At 36.4% G+C, this 25,693-nt stretch overlaps 1 protein-coding gene across 16 annotated transcripts in view; it reads right to left on the bottom strand.

Moving 5' to 3' along the window:
- acaca (acetyl-CoA carboxylase alpha) overlaps positions 1-25,693 on the bottom strand; it is a 70,814-nt gene that overhangs the window by 27,514 nt on the left and 17,607 nt on the right. For 4 of the 16 annotated variants that reach the window (XM_051892876.1, XM_051892877.1, XM_051892880.1 and 1 more), the window contains 27 exons: positions 25,214-25,320; positions 25,020-25,130; positions 21,912-22,121; positions 21,594-21,764; positions 20,366-20,527; positions 19,286-19,449; positions 18,896-19,046; positions 18,553-18,656; positions 16,508-16,735; positions 15,632-15,782; positions 15,316-15,450; positions 15,048-15,194; positions 13,901-14,089; positions 13,711-13,811; positions 12,942-13,030; positions 11,509-11,633; positions 11,083-11,310; positions 9,942-10,031; positions 9,725-9,843; positions 7,441-7,464; positions 4,952-5,095; positions 3,667-3,769; positions 3,408-3,515; positions 3,240-3,296; positions 3,006-3,050; positions 1,952-1,993; positions 375-590 (listed from right to left, as the gene is read on the bottom strand). In XM_051892876.1, coding sequence (XP_051748836.1) covers positions 375-590; positions 1,952-1,993; positions 3,006-3,050; positions 3,240-3,296; positions 3,408-3,515; positions 3,667-3,769; positions 4,952-5,095; positions 7,441-7,464; positions 9,725-9,843; positions 9,942-10,031; positions 11,083-11,310; positions 11,509-11,633; positions 12,942-13,030; positions 13,711-13,811; positions 13,901-14,089; positions 15,048-15,194; positions 15,316-15,450; positions 15,632-15,782; positions 16,508-16,735; positions 18,553-18,656; positions 18,896-19,046; positions 19,286-19,449; positions 20,366-20,527; positions 21,594-21,764; positions 21,912-22,121; positions 25,020-25,130; positions 25,214-25,320 — 3,521 coding nt within the window. Of the gene's footprint in view, positions 1-374; positions 591-1,951; positions 1,994-3,005; positions 3,051-3,239; positions 3,297-3,407; positions 3,516-3,666; positions 3,770-4,951; positions 5,096-6,605; positions 6,708-7,440; positions 7,465-9,724; positions 9,844-9,941; positions 10,032-11,082; positions 11,311-11,508; positions 11,634-12,941; positions 13,031-13,710; positions 13,812-13,900; positions 14,090-15,047; positions 15,195-15,315; positions 15,451-15,631; positions 15,783-16,507; positions 16,736-18,552; positions 18,657-18,895; positions 19,047-19,285; positions 19,450-20,365; positions 20,528-21,593; positions 21,765-21,911; positions 22,122-25,019; positions 25,131-25,213; positions 25,321-25,693 lie in introns of all 16 variants that reach the window. The other 12 variants (XM_051892870.1, XM_051892871.1, XM_051892872.1 and 9 more) reach the window with 5 other exon arrangements.

The raw sequence follows: 25,693 nt of genomic DNA, 5'->3' as shown, positions 1-25,693 counted from the left end.
CTAAACCCTGGGTTAACGTTTTTGTAAAATTTAGCATATTTGCCGTGTCAGTGTCATTGATTGGATGATTGCAGCACGCGACTTATTTGCATAAAAGCTCTAGCATTGCGCATAATTGTTTTATATACTGCTGACTGTACTATTTATACTGAATAGAATGGTATACTAGTTTATACTGAATGGAATTTTTTAGACTATAATAGGCAAGAATGAAATGGTGCTAACCCTGCTCCAGAGGTAAAACAAGTTGCCAATCCCACTTCTAAATTACTAGTGTGAAACGTTCTTTTTCCCTGGGTTTAAGAGCATTGTGAAAAGCCAAAGTGTCACACACCTAACCAGATTTATGAACAGGATCACAGTGATGCTCCTACCTTGGTGACCAAGTCCGAGTGGCGGATGATGGCCCGTACAAAGAAGCGGTAATCAGTGACCTCGGTGCCCACCTCCACACGGGCGGCTCCCAAGTACAGGTGCATCTTATGGTTGGCGCAGGGGATGGCCGTCAGTGCAAAGTTACGCATGCGGTTGAGCTCCAGCTGGAAAGCCAATGCAGGCTCCAAGTGCCTGTAGATACGGTCCTCCTCAAACTGAAAAAAGTGATCGACAAAATTGGCAAAAACTTTGGTTTCAGACAAAAAAATATATATAGTTTGGCCAAACAACTATTGAAATGAACTTAATTTAATAAATAATATGTATTAAATAAATAAATAAAAAAAATAAAAAAATAAAAAATATATATATATAAATATATATTTTTTTTTTTATATATATGAAAATGTGCGCCTTGAATTTATTCAGTTGTGTTCGACAATCACTAAAGGATCACTAAACTTTTGCCATGAAAACACTCTGCTTGTATGATAAATTTATTTTTTAGGAAACTGAATAGGGGCAAAGTCTGGAAACACAAATATTTTTCCATTTTTCTTTTTTCCATACTTATCCAGACATGTAAATTACTCAAATAAAATTCTATACTTTTCCAAACTGCATAAGGAACCGTATGAGTGACGAAAGGCTGTAAAGGAAAGGTGATGTGGAAAGCTCTTATTATGGAGCTGGTTTGACTGTGTTTTATGCAAATGATTAGCCTCGGGTACACAGTCATTTGTTTAGAATACCTCAATTCAAAAGAAATTCAGAAATTTTTATGTCATTAAAATGATAGAAGTTTCGCTGTGAATATAAATACGAATAATCCACAAAAATGATTAGTGAATGAGACCTATTATCTTTCACAATTCCATATGTAGCTGTTAGTATAGTAAAAATTAAAAGCAAAAATATTAAACAAAGTGAACTAAACAATGTTCCATCAAATGAAAGACAAAAATGTTATTTGTACAAATGCAAGTGTGATGCCAAAAAATATATATTTTAAAAAAACAACCCAAAAAACAAAACAAAAAAAAACAAAAAAAACATTGGTTACACTTCCTATTTGCACATAAATCAACATTCACTAAAGACCACATGAAATTTTATATAAAAGATTTAATAAAATTGAAAAAAATGAATGGAATGAAATTGCTTGTTTTAAATTTAGAGAAAGTGAGTCTACAGGAGCAGAAAGTGCCCGTGAGCTATAATAGCAAGCTAGATTTAGTAAATGTAGGTAATCACAGCGGCTAATGGATGTCATCCCTCTCAAATGAGACAAATAATTAAAAAGTTCATTAATGTAATGAGCTTTGCTGGAACCATTTTAGCAAACTATCAGGGCTGAAGGAAGCCAGAGAAAAGCCATTGATCATGATTGAGTTACTTGCACAGCAAAGACAAGAAACAGAGGAATATAACAGCCTTTTCTTTTCCTCCTCCTCATTTCCCCTTTGTATTTTCCCTCCTAAACATAAAGCTGCTGATGAATTTAATGAACGCTTGCATTTAAAAGTGTTACAGTCTTTTGTGCCTGTCATTGATAGTCTTGTGTAAAACAACTCACCTTGTCTCGAGCCCGGAAGGTGAAAAATTTGGGGAATTCTCTCTGTGAAATAAAACATTAAACACTAACAGTGAGATTACACTGGTTTAACATGTCAACAACACACTGGAAGATCAGACCAATATTAATGATTATAACACAAGTTTATTCACTATAGGCCATTTACAGAACAAAAACTGCCACAATTTGCACATTTCAAAGACTTAACAGTGTAGGCAACTTAATTAAGAGACCATTTATAATGGCTCTGTTCCAGAACCTATTGTAGGTGTCAAAATGTTAATTATTCAAAATAATCATTATTTCTGATAACATTGTTTATAAAATTTAATTAATAAAAAACATTAATCTATATTCATTTTTATGGAAATAAAACAAATAATACTGACTTAAAAAGCCACTTTTTGCCATTTTAAGCCAATGATTTACTCCAAATAATGTCTTCATCACCATATCCAATCAAATGTCCATTTAGGGGCTCAAACATTGATATATGAGATTATTTGGATTAATTTGATTTATTAATCAGCATCATGCAATGAACTCATCTTTGAATCATTTAAATCAAATGACAGCCCAAATTTTTATACTTAACTGTATTGGGTCATTAGCTTAGCAACATGCTAACATCCAAGACAGTGGTAACCATGATAACATGATAACCAAGAAATGTTGATCAAAAATACTGTACATCTCATTCAATACTGAGAAATACTGATAGTCTAATTAAAAATGGACTGTGTGCCACATATTTTGCTTTTAGTAGGGCTACATGAGTTCTGAATCATTAGCTTAGCAGCACGCTAACATCTCTACTAGAATCAACTGTTAGCTAAAGCCAAGTCACTCATGCGATTTAGATAAGTAGTACTACTGGTGTGACCTGCATGAGTGAAAGTTGTTGTTGTTGCATTTCAGTTCAGTCACTTGTGAGGTTCCATTTTGGTTTAGATGTTACCTAAGAAGATAGCTGCCTATTTAGAGAGTAGACAGCAAAGCAGCTGAAAAGGTTGTGGAACAGAGCCAATGTCTCAAACATTCCACAACTACTTACATGGAACCTCTGGTCCACCTCACAGTTGACTTGCTTCCTGAAATCCTGTTAATAACGGCGTCAAGAGCACAGGAAAAGAGACACACACACATGCAGTGGGTGTACCAGACTTGAGATCAGTTACTATGAATTACATTTATTCAAATTAACATTTAACTGATTACAGATTTAGTTAAAATTTGATTGAGGAGTGAGAGAGCGGAAACATGCTCAAATGTCATTTTTAAAGCATACCTTCTGAGCAACCAAGAAAGTCAGTCTTCGGATGCCATGCTCAAATAGCAGAGATTTCTGTGGTAGAAATGATATAAATGAAAATTAATTTGTTGAGAGCAGAGAAAAATATTTTAATTTTTAACTCTGCTTAAAGACAATCAATTCATAAAGAACAGAACATTTTACCTTAGTCTGGGTAAACTCTCGGAACATGGCCGCCAGCCCATCGTCATCAATGTCGCTGTCCGTCTTTATTGCCACGTTAAGGATATGAATTGGCTCATCTTGAATGCTCTACAATAAATCAAACAAAACCAGGTATAGGAAATGTTGATTTTACAACATTACAACAATCTAATATACTGAAAAACTGTTTATTTTAATTGTTTTTTTTTTTCTTTTTTTTTTTTTTCTTCTTCACAAGTTCAGAGGGCGAAAGGTTCACCTTGTTGTCCTCCTCTCCATAAAGCACAGGGTTGCCCCCCTCAGGAAAGGTTGGTGTAGAGGGGGGTGAGTCAGAGAAACAGCTCAACACATCCTTAATGTTCCTATCATAACAGTCACATTAGACACAAGCACCAAATTTAGGTAAATTGAGAAAACTTTAAAAAGACAACATGAAATGGCATTCATAATATGTAATATGTGGTATGTGGTGTCTGTCAGGAGTTAGTAAGCAGCAATAAAGCACACGAAAGGGGTAGCGAACTTAAACCATCTTTTTTACTCTTCACTTCCGTTCTCACACACATTATGCCATTACACAACACTTCAAAATAGTAATCACAATATAATTCTAATTATGAACACAACATAACGTTACAGGTTTAAATGTATTTCAACAGAGTGACAACAGTTTGACAATGTTGGGGATCTTGATTTTATCTGGGATTTGATGGGTTTTATGAATTATTTTAATACTAAAAAATAAGAAAGTATCGTAAATAATCCAGTGGAAGTAATGTGGTTGACGTTCCAACCTAGGTGGCAGTACAGCATCTTAAAGTGACTTCAGAACACAATTTAAGATATTTTTAATGAAATCTGAGCCATTTCTCTCCCTCCATTGACAGTCCACGCAACTACCATTTTGACGCTTCAAAAAGTTCATCAAGAGATCGTAAAACTAATCCATATGAATTGAGCGGTTTAGTTCAAATTTTCTGAAGAGACATAACAGATTGAATTTAGGCTTTTATTCACACAAACATTCATCAACTCACACATCAGTTATAGTAAACGGAAGCTCAAGCATGCTTGCTTGATGTTCGAGAACCAATGAGGTTCATTCTTGTGTGTTACGCAGCACGTCTGAACTTCCGCAAGAACCAACGAGGCTTGTTCTCCCGCGTCAAGCAGGATCGGTTGAGCTTCTGTTTATGTTCGCTAATCAATGTTTATATGTGAATAAAAGCCTAAATTCAATCTGTTCATCATTTAAAGTGGTCGAGTCTCTTCAGAAAATTTGGACTAAACCACCCAATTCATATGGATTCGTTTTACGATCTTCTTTATGAACTTTTTGAAGCGTCAATGTGGTAGTTGCGAAGCTGTCAATGGAGGGACAAAAAAAAAAAAAAAATCAAAATCAAAAGTTATTGTTTATTTATTGGTTAAACTTTTAAACGTGCAGAGCAAGATCAGGGGCATTTAATAAGCAAATAAACAGGGTCAATTTAAATTTCATGTTGCCTTTACTAAACAGTAACATACTGTAGACACACACTCACCTGGTGAACTCCTGGAAAGAGCGGAAGGAAACCATGGCGCCCATACGCTGACAGGGTGGAGTGAAGGAGGTGTCCAGGAGTACATCACTAACACTGGCCACATGGACCATGCCGTAGTGGTTCAGGTTAGAGGAGAAAGACATTCTGAGAGCACAACACATACGCACAAACAAAAAGACCTGTCATTAACCCAGCTGCATACACATAACCTCTTAAAAATATGGTAGATCACCCCAGGAGACCAAATCATCACCATCACACATCAGTCTAGATCAGAGGAGTGAACAGGAATTAGCATCGCCTCCTCACAAGCTGAATGTGTAAGAGTTGAACATTATAAAAAGGGCCAGTTGTCAGGAGGCAATTAGACCAGATGTTAAAGGAAAAAAAATAAGTATGACTGAAACTTCACTGAATGGGTGAATTCATGCATCCTCATTCATTTTGTTTATTTGAATTCATGGTGGAGGTACAGGTTAGTTAAGAATATTCCAGGTTAAATACAATCTATATATGGCCTGCTGTTATTTGCCATAATTGTGGGTCATCCCTCCATTTGTAAAAACAAAAGAAAAATGGTTTATTGTTACACATTTACAATATAAGTCTATAGGGCTTGTTGACCACAGCTTTTCAAACTGGGGTCTGCAAAAAATGTAAAAAAATTTAGAGAAATTTAACATTTATATTATAAGATAGTATTGACTATTGACTATTTTTAATACTGAGTGGCGTCCATCTGGGAAGCTAGAGATTACAGTTTATAAAGTTTTATAAGATATTTTTCTTACACAAACGCATTGCTTCGCTTCAGAAGGCCTTTATTAACCACCCGGAGCCGTGTGGACTTCTTTTATAATGGGTGAGTGCATTTTTTCTGTCTTTAGAATCTGGGGCACCATCCACTCCCATTATAAAGCATGGATTATCCTGATCATCATTTAATATAACTCCGATTATATTTGTCTGAAAGAAGAATGTCATATACACCTAGGATGGCTTGAGGGTGAGTAAATCATGGGGTAATTTTCATTTTTGGGTGAACTATCCCTTTAACTTGATAAAAACATTATTTTCCAGTTAATATTTTAGCAGTTTGCTTTAGTACAATAGAAAATATAATTACATTACACATGATATAATTAGTAACATCTCACAGAATTTTTCGCACACAGTATAAATGGGTTTTCATACTGTACGTGAATTTAAATGTATTTTTTGTTAAAGAGCTTACATAAATTATTTTGCAAAAACGTTTTTGATATTCAAGCTGTAAAATTGTCTACATTGTTTAAAAGTTATTTTGTGGCGCTGTACACTTTGCCCAGACTTCCATTGCAAGTGCATTATTATTAATGCATTTTTCCAGTTTTTACAAACTGAGTTGTAAAGTTGTATTTAGCCCAGAATTTTCCTTTAATAAAACCCATAATTATAAGCTAAATCAGCATCTACGAGAAACTCTCATAATTTACTAAACTTCAGTATGTGACAAGTCTCCTGTTCAATGTTAGTATGGACAGCAATCCCTTACTTAAAAATAATTAAAATGATTCACACCCAGATTTCTTGTAATAAAAAAAAAGGTGTATAGATTACTTTTTCCCAATTAAACCCTCTCTGTGATTAAACACTGTAGTCTGTCCTGCACTACCTGGCCTCACTCTCAGCAGAGTCACTAGAAGCCCCTGAGGCGGCACTAGCATTAGCTGTGATATCTGGAAGTTTGTAGTCCAGTAGTGGGACAGACAGTTTCCTGGGAGGACAACGATGACAGTCACATTTTGACACATGAACGCACACATAAACTCAAAGAGCAAGAACTTACCCCAACAAACAATCACATCACACACACACACACACACACACACACACACACACACACACACACACACACACAGCAGAATTAATCGCCACTATTATGCAGTTAATTCAAACCCAGTATGAGGTCTAAACAATTTAATTTCACTTAACATATCATAGGAGTATCCCTATTTGCATGCGCTCGCACAAACAATGATGCTGAAGGTAATTTCAGACACACACACACACACACACATCTGTGTTGAGAGTAGTGTAATAAGCCATGCAAATTAGTTTGTATTTACTGAGATCAACAGAATAAAAATGCCAATAGAGGGCTGTTTTCATTAAAACACAAACTTACACACATAATAACTGCAATCGGTAGATTCAATGTATTGAGAGAGACACAGAAGCTTTGATCATTAGATCCATTTAGCAGGATTTGAATGCGATTCATTTCAGGTTGATAATTTTTATATCTTATAATATTAATTCAAATACACACTTTTATATGTGATTACACTTGTTTTATGTTCGGAATAGCAGACTCGTGTAGTACTACTGCATAGTGCTCAATGTATACTGACTTCTACATTTAAAATGTATGTGTTGACCATGCTGCTTTTCTATTCTATTTTCCAAGTCTACACTTTGGTTTAGGAAAGAAAGAATGTGTACTATACCTGTTTAGAGTGGGGATGTTCCCTCTGCAATCAAACAACATTGATTACTGATTGGTTAGTGTCAGGCATCAATAGGAGGGGTCAGTCAGAGATCAGAAGTGTGTGGCCTTTTCACATAACTGACAGCTTCTGCTTTTAAACACTATTAACTGCTGCCAATGAGAAGTGGCTCAAAGACAATTCTGCTGCATTTACACGAAGTTTAACTGAATTATACAAGTGTCTCAAATAAGTCTTCAGTGATTATTTGGATGTGGTCACTGCGTAAATGCATAACTGACTGCTTTAGTTAAAATAAATTGTAAATTTAAATTGATCAAAAAACACATCCAGGTCACATTTCACCCCAAAATCAAATGGAAGTACTAATAAATTACATTTACTAAAAGAAAATATACCCTGTTTTAGGAGCTTTACCTTTTGCATTGTCATTTTTTTTCTTCATTTTTTAAAATCTGCTTCATTAAGCACATTTCCCCCTTTTCTCATTACTGTACTGTTTTAAATGAACTATATTATATGCTGTTATTAAAATAATACTGTATTATAGTAATGAAAATCAAATGTGAATCACGACTAAGTATAATGTGAATTACTAATAAGGTCAGAAGTAAAATAAATTATGTAATGAGAATTTTTTTTTTATTTTTTTTTTTTATAAAGAAATCAATACTTTTATTTAGCAAAAGATGCACCGAAATTTCGGCCAATACAGCTACTTTCAGTTTCGGGATGAAATGGTTTTGGAGGGCCGAATCAGAGGCTGGAACAGGCACTTAATTAGCAAACACATCTTGACTGTGTTCAGTGTTTATTTTGCACACACAACGTGGATAAGCTACAACAGTAAAACATGTCAGGCGTGTGGACATTAGCTCTAGATTGACAATATTAATTTCTCGAATTTAATCGATAATGATATGGTTTCTTAAATCTAAAATCTTTTAGTGTGTGCTGTTTTCTTTTGATGCACAGCGTGAACAAAACTTCACTCAACATTTGTAGCATGCCTGTCATCCAACAATTGCTAAAAGCTTTGCGCTTTGTTACTTTTAATGTGAAGCAGTCTCAACTTTAAAATTCTGTTGAATTTTAAACATCCTCATAATCCTCAGTGCTCAACTGTTTTATTTTCATTTTTCTTTCTGTTTTATTTTTGTAATTGAATAAGTTAAAAAAATGAATATTTAGACTATTTCATATAATTTTATTTGTGCTTTTATTTTAATCTTTATAATTTTATTTATTTATTTTTTTATTTTTTTTATTTTTTTTTCACAAAATATTACAGAATTTTAATATCACCCATTTTACATTCATTGGCCATGACACCAAAATAAATATCAGCTTATTGGCCAGAATTTTAATATCACTGCACTCCTATGTAAACATAATTTATTTATTTATTTTTTTCTTCTTTTGATTTTAGGGGTTTAAAATTGAGATTAAATTTGTAGGATTCACCCACAACACTTAAATCTAAACCAAGCCACACACTTCACATATAACTGCCCCTCCCTCACATGCAAAAATTCAGCTTTTAAAACACTGCAATAAATGCAGCTAAAATCTCCTTTATGTACTTTAACACAGTACAAGGCATAAGCCATTCATTTTACACAAATCACAGGCAAAGCAGCAATGACAGTTGGGGGGGGGGGAGGGGGACTAAACACACATAGCAACTGAATAAGCAAGAAACACAAAAATGCATAACATGCATCTGATGAGGCTACACTGAATTAGTTCACAAGCATAAATCAGCAGAGAATAAAAAAAGGAAGTGCAGGAAGAGCGAGCTGTTAGACAGCCAATCAGCACATTCGCTGAGCATGTCCTATCGGTCGCATTCTTTGGTTTGCAATAGATTGTGTCACCTGAAACACACGGATGTGGCCAGCACAGATGAGAGACCCCTTAAAAGACGAACTTTTTTTGGCCCTGTGATTCAGACCCTGTGTCACTAAATAATGCTTTTCTACTCCTACTTCATACAAACCTCCTGATCACAGTAGACAGTAAATCAGTGGCATAGACTGTGCACAGGTAGAGCATTTTAAGGGTGAAAGGGGAAGTGGATTGTGGTACAGTGGAGGAGAATCTGTGTCGCAAACAACGAGCAGTTTTAATGTACTCAGAGATGCTGATGAATATAGAATTCAAACACATTTTTCCCCAATTGCTCCTGTCTTTCATTGTGTTTTGACTTGCTCCTCCACAGTCCAAGCAAGGGGGTGACTGGGAGAGGTGGGGAAAGCAGGGCTGCGGTACATCTTGGAGGTACCTGTTTGGGTGGGATGTGGGCAGCATGAACTGGAACTCCACAATGCAGGTGTTGTCCTTCAGCTGACGGTGCTGGACGCTGTTGAGTTCATAAGCAATGTAAGCTCTACGAACATATACCTAAGGAAAGAGAACGAGAACCATGTTCGACATCTTATAAAGACAAAAATAAACAGTCAGTTTCTTGGATGAATAAATGTAAAATGACACAGTCTTACCTCAAGAGCAGCCATCCGTACCACTTGATTACTGTGGTAAAAGAAATTTGGCAGTACGTCAAAGATGGACGTCTCTGACAGGATCAGTTTCTAGAGAAAATCAAGAAAGGTATCAATAATTTGACAATACACAATGTTCTAGAGCAAAATATTACAACTTAAAAGGTAAATTGTGCGATTTCTGTGCCAGTAGAGGTATCAAATGAAACTGCAGATATACACTACCATTCAAAACATTAAAGGGTTAGTTCACCCAATCATTAAGCTTCGGAGCGTTATGAATTTTTTGTGTCGAATTATCATTCGGATCGTGTGTCAAACCGCCAAACTGCTGAAATAACCTGACTTTGGCGCTCCGAACCGCTGATTCGACACAAAAGATTCATAACGCTCCGAAGCTTCATGGAGCAGTGTTTTGAAATCGGCCATCACTATATAAGTCGGTATTTTGTTTTTTTTGGCGCACCAAAAATATTCTCGTCGCTTTATAATATTAATATTGAACCACTGTACTCACATGAACTGATTTAATGATGTTTTTAGTACATTAATGGATCTTGAGAGAGGAAATGTCATTGCTGGCTATGTAGGCCTCACTGAGCCAATGGATTTCAACAAAAATATCTTACTTTGCATTCTGAAGATTAACGAAGGTCTTACAGGTGTGGAACAGCATGAGGGTGAGTAATAAATGACATTATTTTCATTTTTGGGTGAACTAACCCTTTAAGATCGGTAAGGTTTTATAATGTTATCTAATGAAGTCTCTTCTGCTCACCAAGGCTGCATGTATTTGTTCAAAAATGCAGTAAAAACAGTAATATTGTAAAATATTCTTGCAATTTAAAATAACTTAATTTTAACATAACTAACTATTAACCATTTTAAAATGTAACTTATTCCATATGTAAAGCTGAATTTTCAGCGGCCTTCAGAAATAATTCTAATATGCTGATATGGAGCTCAAGAAACATTTGTTGAAAATAGTTGTGCTGCTTAATATTTTTGTGGAAACTATGATATGTATTTTTTTTCAGGATTCTTTTCATTTGACAATCATAATAAGTGGCAAAACACTGTTCATTCAACAGATGGCACTACAGATCTGTCAACTCAATCACAGACATCCAGCATGTCCTACCTGCAGGTTCTCAATGCAGAACTGATGTCCGTACATGTCAATGGCAGATAGGAAGATGGATTCCACCTGATTGTGTCGCAGCTCGTATGAGGGAAGGTGAGAAGCGATGAGAACCTGCCGCGCCCGCAGTGCCACCTTGGCATTAGTGGTCTTGCTGAGCTGTGTGAGTTCTGTGAGGATGGCCATGAGCTCGTCCGTCAGAGTGGGGTCTCGTCCACACAGCTGATCCTACAGAGAGAAGTTAGGGACAAACATTTTAATCATATGAGTGGACTGGAGTCACAGATAAAATATAAATGTTTTATTATATCTCAACTGTTATTACATCTCACAATACACTGATTAAAATGATTACAAAACAGCCAAACAATCATTCACATTAAACTCTGTGTTACTCAAAACTCAAAATTTTGAGTGTGTACTCACAATCAACATGGTGACCAGAGAGTTCTTCTTTGTGACTTTTGCATGAGAAAATATGTAGTTGAGCACATTGGACATGTCCCCTTTGTTTTCCTCACGTAGTGCAAATACACACTTGTCATAGTGACCTGAAAGTAATACACACATATACACAAACAAATATTAAATTAATACAATTAATTACAATTAAATATTCATGTAACAGTAAATTTAATAGAAAGAATAAAAAAAAAAAAAAGCAAATATTTGTTAAAGAACAAACATTTTATAATTCTAATATTATGTATTAAATTGTTGTTTCATTATTCACATCTTTTGGTTCAAGTACGAATCATAATGTTACACTGCCCTCCAGTGGTCACATGATAAAATAAGGCAACATCCAGTTATACCATTTAGGCCTGGTTTCACAGACAGGGCTTAGATTAAGCTAGGAGTAGTCCTTAAATTAGCATATTTAAGTAGCTTTTATAAACATGCCTCAAAAATATTACTGGTGTGCATCTTGAGACAAAACATTGGCACTGACATATTTTAACCTATGTCAAAGGAAATTGCTTTCAGTTAAGATAGCTCAAGCATGCATTTTAGTCTGAGACTAGCCTTAAAGGGTTAGTTCAGCCAAAAATGACGTCATTTATTACTCACCCTCTTGTCGTTCTACACTTGTAAGACCTTCGTTCATCTTCGGAACACAAATTAAGATATTGTTGATGAAATCCGATGGCTCGGCGAGGCCTCTATTGAAAGCAAAGCCATTCAAACTCTTAAGGTCCATAAAGTTACTAAAAACATATTTGAAACAGTTCATCTGAGTTCAGTGGTTCTATCTTAATATTATAAAGCGACAAAAATACTTGCAAAAAAATACAGCAAAAAAACAAAATAATGACTTTTCAACAATATCTATATGGGCCGATTTCAAAACACTGCTTCATGAAGCTTCTGAGCTTTATGAATCTTTTGTTTCAAATTAGTGATTCGGATCTCCTATCAAACGGCTAAACTGCTGAAATCAGGTGACTTTGGCGCTCCAATTCACTGATTCGATTCGTAAAGCTCCAAAGCAGTGTTTTGAAATCGGCCCATGTAGATATTGTTGAAAAGTCGTTATTTTGTTTTTTTTGCTGCACAAAAAGTATTCTTGTCACTTTATAATATTAAGATAGAACCACTGAAGTCACATGAACTGTTTCAAATTGAAACCTTGAGAGCTCTCAAACCTTGAGAGCTTGAATGGCTTTGATCTCAATAGAGGCCTCACTGAGACATCGGATTACATCAACAATATCTTAATTTGTGTTCAGAAGATGAACGAAGGTCTTATGGCTGTAGAACAACATGAGGGTAAGTAATAAATTACATTATTTTCATTTTTGGGTGAACTAACCCTTTAAGCCTTGTCTGTGAAACTGGGCAATAGTATGCAGTCTTACCATGCTGAAACTGAACTTCCACTCTTAAATACTGCCTGAGGAGGTCCATCACCACTGCCTTCATATGACCTCTGATGCCACTGCGATACCTAGGTCCACAAAAGACATGAAGGCCAGTTAACCTGTGTTTGTGATTGTGCTTACGTCACTGATCTATATAAATGACTGGATTGCTCATTGTGTTTTAAACTCCCAGTAGACGGTGAAGCCACCGGAAGTGTTACTATTCCCAACTACTTTGAAATACATGCTGTTAATGAAAAGATACTGTACGAATAAAAATAATATTATATAACACAACTAATTACATAACCACAGTGACTAACTGTACATGGCGAATTAAGTTGTATGCGCATACCTTACAAAGCATAAATCTGTATTCAGATTTCAGAAGAATCCTTTTGACATTTGTAATACAACTGTTGAGGTGTCTCATCTGTCAGCTGATCTGATATTCACTATTGTAATAAAGATGAACGTAACTTTTAATAAGCACGGGAAATTCCGGACTTTAAACAAATAACCATTTAAATGTTTAGGACATTTGTGTTGTAAGAATGTACAGGGAGACTTCAGATATAAAAACGCAGACTTGTTAGGTGATGTTTTCAAAATAAAATCAGATGATTTCCAATTAACTCAATAGAATGTAAGGGAATACTATGGAATACTAATATGGTATATTAGTCATAACGTCATGATCAATCCAGTCATTTATATAGATCAGTGGTTTAAGTACACATGGAGGTTGTTTGAATGATGGACTAACTTCTGAACCAGCTGTACAATGCTCTGAGTGTTCATGAAGAAGACCTCTCTCTCTGATTTCCTGTTCAGTGTGGCAGCATGACTGTCCAGTATATTGGCAATCTGAGATGGAAATTTTACAACATTTATAAACAATGGTTGCTGTTTTATAGCTTCAGATAGACATGAACTCAAAGAACCACAAGCAGCACCTGCTGGCTGGGAAACTGGCAAAGGACAGAGGTGATGTTGCTGGCATACTGAGCCATTTCTTTCTTGATGGCCTTCTCTACGGCTGGAGGGATACGGCCTGAAACACTCGTCATGATGTCCTGAAGCTCCAGCAGGGGCAAAGAGGGGTCTCTCAGAGTCTTCATCAGACGCTCCACCCATTCTTTCAGCTAAAACACACACATACAAATCTTAATGCCAATTTATACTAAACCTGGTGTGGCAAGCAACACAAATTGCCCACTATTCACTCTAAAGTTAGCTCTGAGAAATAGTCTAGAATAATTTGATTACAGTTATTACGATATGATATTTTGTAGGGCTGCCCCCTAATAGTCAACTATTTGAATAAAAGAGGCTTAGTCGACCAAAATTTAATTTGTCGGTTTGTCACAGAAAAAAAAAAAAACCTTTTGCCGAAGTCACGCAGTCCGTGCAGACAGACCATTAACGGCGGGTCCTTGTGGTAATTACAGTATGTCGGGCAGGAAATCCAAACGTTTGCCTATCATCCATTGACCTTAAATATGGCTTATCATTTGAAACATGCAAGTAGCAACTTTACATGGCTGCTCACCCTAACGTTAAACTAGATATATGTGCGCTATTATTAGGCGTTTGTGCGGTGCGGAGGTGTGATCACATGCATTTTTTTTTTTTCTGATAACAGCAGAAACAACTTAAAATACTCCATTTTTGGTCACACAGATAAGAATACATAATTTGAAATTGTAAAGGGGAAAAAGTGCAAAGTGCATGTGAATTAAAAACAGGTAGTTTTTAATGGCACTTTGCACTTTTAATAAAAATTCACATGCAATTTGCAGTACTGTAAGTTGGCAGCACCATCAACTTCATCCTCGCAGCCAACAAGGACTCAGAAAACACTAGTTTATTAAGAAATAATTAAAATGTCTCCTTGCTATTTTTTCCAGACACATTCATAATCATTACTTTTGATGGTGCTTTGTGGCAAGCTTTATTGGCTAAATTATATATATATATATATATATATATATATATATTTTAAATGCTCATTATGGTTTAGAATTCTTGGAGCCAAAAAAATTGAGAACTACTGATATGAAGTCCAATAAAGTGGTTGAAGAGCTACATGTGTTTTCTCACCCTGGCACTGAAGAAGGGCTCTGGCAGACAGTAGCCGTTCATAATGTGCACTAGGTGATCCAGAGTGCTGTGGAAGACTCTGTGAAGCTTCTCTCCCCGGAGAGCCACGGACTGAACACTGGGTAATGTTCCTGTATACAGCTCAGCCTGAAACGGACACACTCATTGAAAACACTAAACCACTTAAACTTTCTATAACTTCTGAAAGGGAACTAAAATGAGCTCGCAGACGCACATCATACATTTACCACGTTACACATGGATATACCTGCTGTACTCTGCTGGGATCATCCAGCTGCAGTTTGGCGATGATACAGCCCGGCTCCAGCACTGCACCAGCTCTCTTCACATAGTGAATACAGCCAGACTCAGAGGCGGTAAGGGTCATCACCATCTTCATCACCTAAAAAGACAGATTCAACAGGTCTGCTCAGTCTTATTTACTTGCTGCTCAATGTCTTAACATCACAAATGTGCCAAAATACAGTAACATTCTTTGTATCCTGGGAAAGGTTTTTTCCCAATGGAAAAAATCTGTGCACCATGACATCTGAAATTCATGGCCATTTGTAGCTCTTACACACCTCTATCTCTGCATAACACTGTCCAGCAAACACGTGTCCACCATCCTCCACAGTATACTGGATGAGTTTCCCAGCAGATGGCGATCGCAGGAGTGAAGGGTCATTCTCCTTTTCAAACACGCACGTCTTGTTACCGATAATGATACGATACCTAAAGAATATAATAAAACACATGCTCAAATGTTTTCCTACAAACATACATTTTCTTTTTTTCATTATAAAAGAACAGCACATACAATGATCAAGATAGGCAATAATAGAGTAACATTTATATTAATATAGTTACAATGTGTGCCATGTGATTTTCCCCGCACTTTCAATTCTTTTCCTTCAATGAAAGATTAGATTTTTGCTAATTTTATGAATTAAAGATCAAAAGGATAAACAATGCAGATTTATTTTTACAGTCATCTTTGATCATATTTACCAAGGGTGCCAATAATTCTGACCACAACTGTATGCAATTAATAAACTTTTTGATTAATGGACAGACCTAACATACAATGACATACATACACAATAACAATGCAGCATTGTTATTGTGGTTAAAATCAATAAAAAAAAAAAAAAAAGGCTAAATAAAATAATGACATTTCAATAAATTGGAAAATGGCAAAAAAAAAAAAAAAAAAGTCCTTTATACTGCACTGATTTGTTGAAAACAGATGCCATTCACCTATTTATTTTATGCATCTTGGGAAATCAATTAATTTTACTGAAGTACAAACCAACATTTAAATGTACTTCTGCACTTTAAATTATGAATCTACACATTGTTCAAATGTGACCAAATTGAGCACCATGAACACACATGAACAGTTCTCCTAACACTATGTTCTCATGTTCTGCATTCTATATTTACACTCAGTATCCTACCTGTCCACCTCCTCCTTCATGTAGGTGGTGTAGCTGCTTCCGTCGTATGAAAGCAACAGACCTCCATCGCTCAACCGATGGACATCCACCTCTGCCAAAGTATCATTCATGATGACTACATAAGAGTTAGGTGACTGTCTGGTCACCTTTAGAACATATTTGGTTCCCTCATAGATCAGCTCAACATCCACCGTGTTCAACAGGGTGTGTGCAGGTAAAACCTGCCCTCTACAGACATACAGGAGAAGAGAGCAAAAAAGGTGAGAACATCCTATAACTGCAATAACAACTATAGACTCATTAGGGCTGGGTTGATAGCATTGATCAATCAATTTTAATTGATCTTCATTTTAAATTTCCAAAAATTGTCCGTTTCCTGTTTATGCGTTAACAAATTTTCACTAAACATTATTTGTAGCATTCCTATAATCCAATGACAATAAGCTTTATGATTTTTTGTTACTTTTAATAGCAAACAAAGTGTCAGTTTTCAAATTCTGTAAACTCTATCATGGAATTCAAATAATAAATGCCATTTTGGCGCTCTTTAATGTGGAGTGAAAGATCGCTGCATATAGCACACGCAAACTGATCATCTTTAGTACTAGTTGTAGCATGAAATAAACATGAATTAACATCAGAAGTTATGTTGATAGTCCAACTTGCTGAAATGTATGACATCTCATGTAATCGCTCAATCAGTGTTTCAACCACAGAAAGACATCAATAAACAGCTTGTAAAGAATGTCATGTAAGGTTACATTCACCTCAAGAACGCCATTCAAAAATAACTCTAGAGAGGAGCATTTTGCTAAATGTATACATTATTGCATATTCATTATATTTTCACTTAACATGTTAGCAGTGGTGTAAAGTATTTGAGTAAATGTAACATTTTGGCTACAGTTTGCAGTGTTACTGAGTATCAAAGATATTGGCAACTTTTACTCTCTACTCTCTACATTAATGATGAGTAATGCAATTACTTGTTACATTTTGCTTGGCACCTACATTTTTCTGCAGCAGCTTATTTCTGCAACAAGTGATATCACCATCTACAGGGCATTAAAGGTACTATATTTTGTTCGTTTTGCCCTTACTAACCCAAACTTCTCAACATGGCTACTTTACATGAACGTGAGTGCATTAGCAGATAGTTGTGAATTGCAGGTGTTGCAAATATGAGATGAGGGGCCCTATTTTAAAGATCTAAGCGCATGGTCTAATGCGCACAGCACAAGTGCATTTAGGGCGTGGCATAGGAAGGGAAAATGATAACTGCGTCGGGCAAAAAAAACACTTGTGTCGCGCCTAGCGCCGTATTACGCCAGGTGTATGATAGGGCCCGAGGACATGACTGCAGCCGGTGATGAGGCAGAAACCAACACGTCCAGTGCAAGTGGGCTTTTCTATTTAATTTTACTTAACTTTATTTCATTTATCAATCATATTGAAGACACCTTTTTAAAGGACATTGGTTTACTTATGCCCTTTTTGAGCAATTGAGCTTAGCTGAGACTAGTATTTGTAGATGTTTAAGAGGCTGTTGTAGCATGATTTATTTCAATTTTGAGGTGTTCCGTTTTATTTTGATCTTAGAAAATAAACATGATTCCTCTCCTCACAAATCAACTGTTTCACTAGTGCATTTTTGAGCCTACATTCAGTAAAATACTGTTCAAATCAGATACTCTAGGATATTTACTCGAGTCCTATTGGAATTGGTGACTTGTAACGAGTCATTTTTCGCCTTAAGGTTTATGTACTTTTACTTAAGTATGGTTTTTAGGTACTCTTTACACCTCTGGCTGTTAATGATGTCTCATTTATTTTGTTTACTCATTTGACATGTACTGTACCTGATATACAGATATATCCAAAAGAATCAGAATCAAATCAAGAGATTGTGAATCAGAATTAAATCGTAAAATCTGTGTCAATACCCAGCCCTAATACTCATATATTTGGACTAGTCATACAAACAATAAAACAAGTATATAATAATAAAGCATGCCCTCAGGATGGTATGTAAAATGGTTTGTTACCTCTCCAGTGAGTGCAGGAAGTTGGACACACTGTTCCTGAGGTTGACATCAGCCACATGCAGTGCTCCACTCACTACTCCCAGCATAGTGTCAGGACGCTCTGCCTACACCCACAGTTACAGACATTCAAACTGACAACCGTCTCCATTTGTCATTTAAATGATGTGACTGAATGGTAACTTATATAGTGGACTCAAATTAGAGCAGCATATTTGAGCATCAAACAGGAAATGTCACAATGTCTTGCTGTCACAGGTGATTGTTTGACTGAAAATGTCTGGAAGCAATTACAGGCATGTTCATGAGAGTTGTGATGTGAAATGAAGACAGTTGATTCATGCACCTGCATCTTCTCTGAGATGAGTCTGTCCAGCCAACCCGTGTCGATGCTGTTGTGCTGGAAGCTTTCGGTTTCTAGCAGCTTTATGAGATACTCCACTGTAGTCCTGAAGTCTCCTCTGATGGACAGCTCCTTGAGGGCCACCACCATGTTCCTAATAAGACCCATTCAGCTTAATCAATAATACATCTCATTATCTTTTTTCTTATTAAATATAAGTAAGCTGTTTGTTTTTATTTGTTTTGGCTACTTCTACAAATAATGGACAACAGGGCAAACGCCTGATGGATAAGCATAAGTGAACAGACCTGCATAATCTTTACATAATGATATTTTTATGCTTGTTATGTGACAAATAATTTATATAAATTTTCAGCAACAGGAAATACTCACGAGATGGCTTCCTCTCGGTTCTCTCCCCAGGAGAAGCAGTGACCAAATTGCGAGTCTGCAAACTCATGCAGACCTCCAGCAGCCGCCACACTAAAGTAGCCCCACACGTTCTTGTTACTGCGGAAATTTAATTCCTGGACAGTTCCTGAGCTGGGCTTAAAACCCTGACATACAAAACACCAGAGACAAAGCTTCATCATAGGAAATGTACATGGTAATTACTTTATATTACTACTAACATTCAAAAGTGTATTTTTTTCAGTATGATTTTTTAATGTTTAAAAAAAAAAAAAAAAAAAAAATATAGTAAAATTGTTCTATTTTTTATTTATTTATTTACATAATTACTCCAGTCTTCAGTGTCACGTGGCATTTCTAAAATCATTCTAATATGACGATTTGGTGCTTAAGTAACATTTTTTTATTTTATCAATGTTGAAAAGAGTTGTGTCTCTGCTTAACAGTTAGAGGAAACAATGGTTCTAGTCATCAGAAAATCCTGAAAAAAAGTAAAAATTAAAAATTAAAAAAAAGAAAAAAAAAAGTACCATTATAAATATCTTTACTGTCACTTTCGATCAATTTTATATTTCCTTGCTAAATAAAAAAAAAAAAAATCTTACTGACCCCACACTTTTTTTGTTATGTTATGTTATGTCATGCAATTAATTTAATTTTAATCCTTGATGTGATTAACGCAAATAAAATACTGAAGCATGTGAAACTGGGTCATTAACGCAACTTATGTCATGCAGTTAGATGATCTTCAAAGTCTGGAGCATCTACAATGGCGCAAGCACCTGTAACCATGGTAGGCGGAAATTAAAACCATTTAACTCAATTTCATTTTAAGCCGCTAAACTCCAGAAAAGTTTTCAATCCAATAATCCAGTAAGCAAATTCATTCAAACAGTGCTAATGTAAAGAAAACCAGGCTGATCAGAGATGGCAGAGAGAATAGAGTCTTGCGTCATGTTTTCAGTGAATTATTAATTCCAGTGTGACACTTCCTTTATCAACATCAGAGCTTCTAAAATTTGCACATGATGACCCATTTTAGTATCAGTTAGGTTCACACACCTCATCTGGGTTCTCGCTGGTAATTCGAGCTGCAATGACGTGTCCTCGTGGAGAGGGGGCGGTAGAGAGTCCTTCAAAGTCAATGGGGGAGTCTCCCCATGGCTGCAACCCATACATCACTCTGATGTCTTTAATGCGGTGAAGTGGGATGCCCATAGCGATCTGAATTACAGAACAAATGTGTCACACAATGACCAAAAATAGCTTTAAAAATTAAAATGAAGGGAAAAAAGCATTATTCAATTTCACTGAAAAAATAACAAACTTAACATCTATGAAAATCACATGGCACACATTGTAACTATATTAATATAAATGTTACTCTATTATTGCCTATCTTGATCATTGTATGTGCTGTTCTTTTATAATGAAAAAAAGAATGTATGTTTGTAGGAAAATAAAATACGTAGAATAAGATACACAAGTTCCTAGGTCTTCAAATATGCACTATTCCCTCTAATTTTTATACACCCCATATGCAATTAATGAGTGCCTCCCCACTGCGTTTCTCTTCCCGTTGCACTTTTCAGTCACTCCTTTTCTCTCTCCATCAATTCCCCTCATTCATCTGCAGCATTCTTTGTGTGTTACATAAGCGTATTAACCCCCCTCTCCCACTGGGCCAAAAGCACACTGGCCTCAGCCGAGTGACCTAAATAACAACGACAGTTGTCACATGACCAGTGTCTGGCGCAGAGACTATATTATATTGTTCACTAGATGCTGCCAAACTAGTGATTGTGGCGATTTGCATGAGCCTTGTGCTATGTGGCAAAGGTAAGTAAAAAGCTTGCAGTATTCCACTCAACATTTATAAAAGTAATATTTGAGGTTAAAAACATTTTAATCATCAGTAGGCTTCAGATGCTACCGGTAGAGTTAACCACATAAAATAATACACGCATAAAATAAAAAACAAAAAACAAAGGAAAACTGACTGTACAGTAATGTACTTGCAGTACAACGAGGCAACTGTACGAGATGATTTAAAATGCTTATTTCCTTTGTTTTTACAAACTGAAGGACAGGCCAGTTTTCTATGGAACTTGAACAACAACAATAATAATAAAAATAATAATAACAACAACTGAGCATAAGTATTATTAATAATAATAATAATAATAGTAGAGCCTAAGTATTTAACCTTAAATAAATATACATTATATAAACTATTTTTTATTTTTGCACCTGGAATATTCCTTTAAAACACACAAATTCACATACAGACCTGCAATTGGGCCGCAGGCAGGTTAACATCAGCCACCATCTCAGTACAAGGATGTTCCACTTGAAGACGAGGGTTGAGCTCCAGGAAGTAAAAGCTGCTGTCCTGACTATAGAGATACTCCACTGTACCTGCACTCACATAGCCCACCATCTTCGCCAACTTCACTGCACACTGAAACAGACAGATACAGAGTTTATCATTTTTCTCCACTTAAGTAACCTAGTGTTTCATGACGGCAGATACTTCATTCACTCCTTTAGGGAAATACAGAATTAGCATTCGACTTCTGCTGAATCTGATGCCTCATGATAGTCATACCTTCTCCATATCCTCAAACACATCAGAGGTGGCAATAGTAGCTGGAGCCTCTTCTATGATCTTCTGGTGTCTGCGCTGGACAGAGCAGTCACGGCCAAACAGAGAGATGGCATTACCGTACTGATCAGCCAAGATCTGCACCTCCAGGTGACGAGCATGTTTGGCCAGTTGCATGACAAAGATGGGGGAACCTGGAACCTCAGCTTGAACCTGAGTAAAACCAAAACACAGTACTAAAGTTACAGTTCTGAAATGATACTCAATAAAATCTCAACTGCATGATTGTTATATCATCAAAAAATGTAAACTATATTATCACCTAGCGATATATTTAATATATTGGTAACACTTTACAATAAGGTTCATTAGTCAACATTAATTAACTACATTAGTTAACCTGAACTAATAATGAACTGCACTTCTACAGCATTTATTAATATTTGTTAATGTTAATTTCAACATTTACTAATACATTATTAAAATCAAGAGTTGTATTTGTTAACATTAGTTAATCCACTGTGAAGTAACATGAATAAACTATGAACAGCTGGATTTTTATTAATTAAAGTTAACAAATATTAACAAATACAGATACAAATGTATTGCTCATGGTTAATTCATGTTGGTTAATTCATTAATGTTAACAAATGAACCTTATTGTAAAGTGTTACCAATTTATTGGATGTATAGTGCATCCTACTTTACCTCCATACATACAGTATACTCGTATAAAGCAAAATATACTATATAGCAAATCTTGGCTGTGTGCTTGTTTATTTAGTTGAAAATGTAAACAGCTCTATATGTAAAGTTGGATATCTAACTGGATATCTACACTCACATAAAGCGTATATATACTATATCCAACTTACAGTATCTTACAGAAGTGAGTACACCCCTCACATTTTTGTAAATATTTTATTATATCTTTTCATGTGACAACACTGAAGAAATGACACTTTGCTACAATGTAAAGTAGTGAGTGTACAGCTTGTATAACAGTGTAAATTTGCTGTCCCCTCAAAATAACTCAACACACAGCCATTAATGTCTAAACCGCTGGCCACAAAAGTGAGTACACCCCTAAGTGAAAATGTCCAAATTGGGCCCAAAGTGTCAATATTTTGTGTGGCCACCATTATTGTCCAGCACTGCCTTAACCCTTTTGGGCATGGAGTTCACCAGATCTTCAGAAGTTGCCACTGGAGTCCTCTTCCACTCCTCCATGATGACATCACAAAGCTGGTGGATGCTAGAGACCTTGCGCTCTTCCACCTTCCATTTGAGGATGCCCCACAGATGCTCAATAGGGTTTAGGTACCCTCAGCTTCTGTAGCAAGGCATAGGTCGTCTTGGAGGTGTGTTTGGGGTCGTTATCATGTTGGAATACTGCCCTGCGGCCTGGTCTCCGAAGGGAGGGGATCATGCTCTGTTGGCATTCATGGTTCCCTCAATGAACTGTAGCTCCCCAGTGCCGGCAGCACTCACGCAGCCCCAGACCATGACACTCCAACCACCATGCTTGACTGTAGGCAAGACACACTTGACTTTGTACTCCTCACTCGGTTGCCGCCACACACGCTTGACACCATCTGAACCAAATAAGTTTATCTTGGTCTCATCAGACCACAGGACATGGATCCTTAGTCTGCTTGTCTTCAGCAAACTGTTTGCAGGCTTTCTTGTGCATCATTGAGGCTTCCTTATGGGACGACAGCCATGCAGACCAATTTGATGCAGTGTGCAGCGTATGGTCTGAGCACTGACAGGCTGACCCCCCACGCCTTCAACCTCTGCATCAATGCTGGCAGCACTCATACATCTATTTCCCAAACACTGCCTCTGGATATGACGCTGAGCACGTACACTCAACTTCTTTGGTCGACCATGGCGAGGCCTGTTCTGAGTGGAACCTGTCCTGTTAAACCACTGTATGGTCTCGGCCACCGTGCTGCAGCTCAGTTTCAGGGTCTTGGCAATCTTCTTATAGCCTACGCCATCTTTATGTAGAGCAACAATTCTTTTTTTCAGATCCTCAGAGAGTTCTTTGCCATGAGGTGCCATGTTGAACTTCCAGTGACCAGTATGAGAGAGTAAGAGCGATAACACCAAATTTAACACACCTGCTCCCCATTCACACCTTAGACCTTGTAACACTAACAAGTCATATGACACCGGGGAGAGAAAATAGCTAATTGGGCCCAATTTGGACATTTTCACTTAGGGGTGTACTCACTTTTGTGGCCAGCGGTTTAGACATTAATGGCTGTGTGTTGAGTTATTTTGAGGGGACAGCAAATTTACACTGTTATACAAGGTGTACACTCACTACTTTACATTGTAGCAAAGTGTAATTTCTTCAGTGTTGTCACATGAAAAGATATAATAAAATATTTACAAAAACGTGAGGGGTGTACTCACTTCTGTGAGATACTGTATGTTTAACGTAAGCATGGGTGCAGCCATTTGTAAATTGAATGTATAAGGTTTCCCGTATCATTCACTTCCAGTTATTTTTGCTGTACAAAAACTGTTTGTTATGCTGCTTTATATTGCAAACTGGTATTTGTTTTCATGGTATTTTATCTTATTATGATAATCGTAAACACACTAGTTTGTAGTGCAAATGGTTTTACCTTTTAAAGCACTTTGTTATTCTTCTAGTTATTTACCTATAGTGGCCAATGATCCTGAAGTCTCACACAAAGAAAATAGCTTCCGCATTTCAAAATAAGATGGACAGCAAATGTCAACTATTTGACATTTATTTTGTTGCATAATGTAACTGTATTATCGCCCAACTCTTTATATACAGTTGGATATATATGTCCAACTTTTTTCGCATATATACAGTATACTTGCATAGGCCGATATATATATATTGCTTATCTAAACTGCTTGATTGCTTGTATCGTCACAAAACGTAAACTATATTGTTGCCCAGCTCAAATCTGCTAAATGTGATCTTCAGGGCGTAAAGATATTAAAATATTCTAAACATCAACATCATGATTTTCTGTGAAGCTCCTTTTAAACAATGTGTATTGTGAAAAGCACTATACAAGGAAATTTGAATTGACTTGATTTGACTTGAATAACTACTCTGACCTGTCTAAAGAGGTTGGGGAAGTCTTCTGCACCGTTGACCTTCCGGATGCCTTTTCCTCCTCCGCCCTCAGACGCCTTCACCATCAATGGATACCCCACTTGTTCAGCCGCCTATCAATAAAAACATGCTCCGTCACTGACAAAATTAAACTATGAACATGTCAAATTGTAGATGATTTAAGTGTATAGTATACCTTCAGTCCAGCTTCCACGTCATGTACACAGCCCTGCTCGTACAGATCAGAGGGGACATTAATAATTCCTTTCTTCTGGTCATTCTCTGTCCACTCTACAGTCAGCCCTGTACAAACACAGCATCACGGTGGTCAAACTCCAAAAAAAAAAAAAAAAAAAAAGTGGGATGGGTTACACATGGCAGAATTTTTTTCAAATGGAAAATCCTCACTTACAAGTACTCTTTGTTTTAACCTTCTGGTGCTCTTTGGTCATTTTTGAACGAAACATTTTTTCATTTCGTTTTTTTTTTTTTTTTTTTACACTTCAGAATGGTATGAAACTTAATAAAGGATTTCTTGTGCATCATTGAGGCTTCCTTATGGGACGACAGCCATGCAGACCAATTTGATGCAGTGTGCAGCGTATGGTCTGAGCACTGACAGGCTGACCCCCCACGCCTTCAACCTCAGCATCAATGCTGGCAGCACACACAAAAA

The sequence above is a fragment of the Ctenopharyngodon idella genome, chromosome 5, assembly GCF_019924925.1.
Source record: "Ctenopharyngodon idella isolate HZGC_01 chromosome 5, HZGC01, whole genome shotgun sequence".
Lineage (NCBI taxonomy): Eukaryota > Metazoa > Chordata > Actinopteri > Cypriniformes > Xenocyprididae > Ctenopharyngodon > Ctenopharyngodon idella.
The sequence above is the reverse complement of the archived record's forward strand: the minus strand, read 5'-3'. Positions and strand labels throughout refer to the sequence as shown.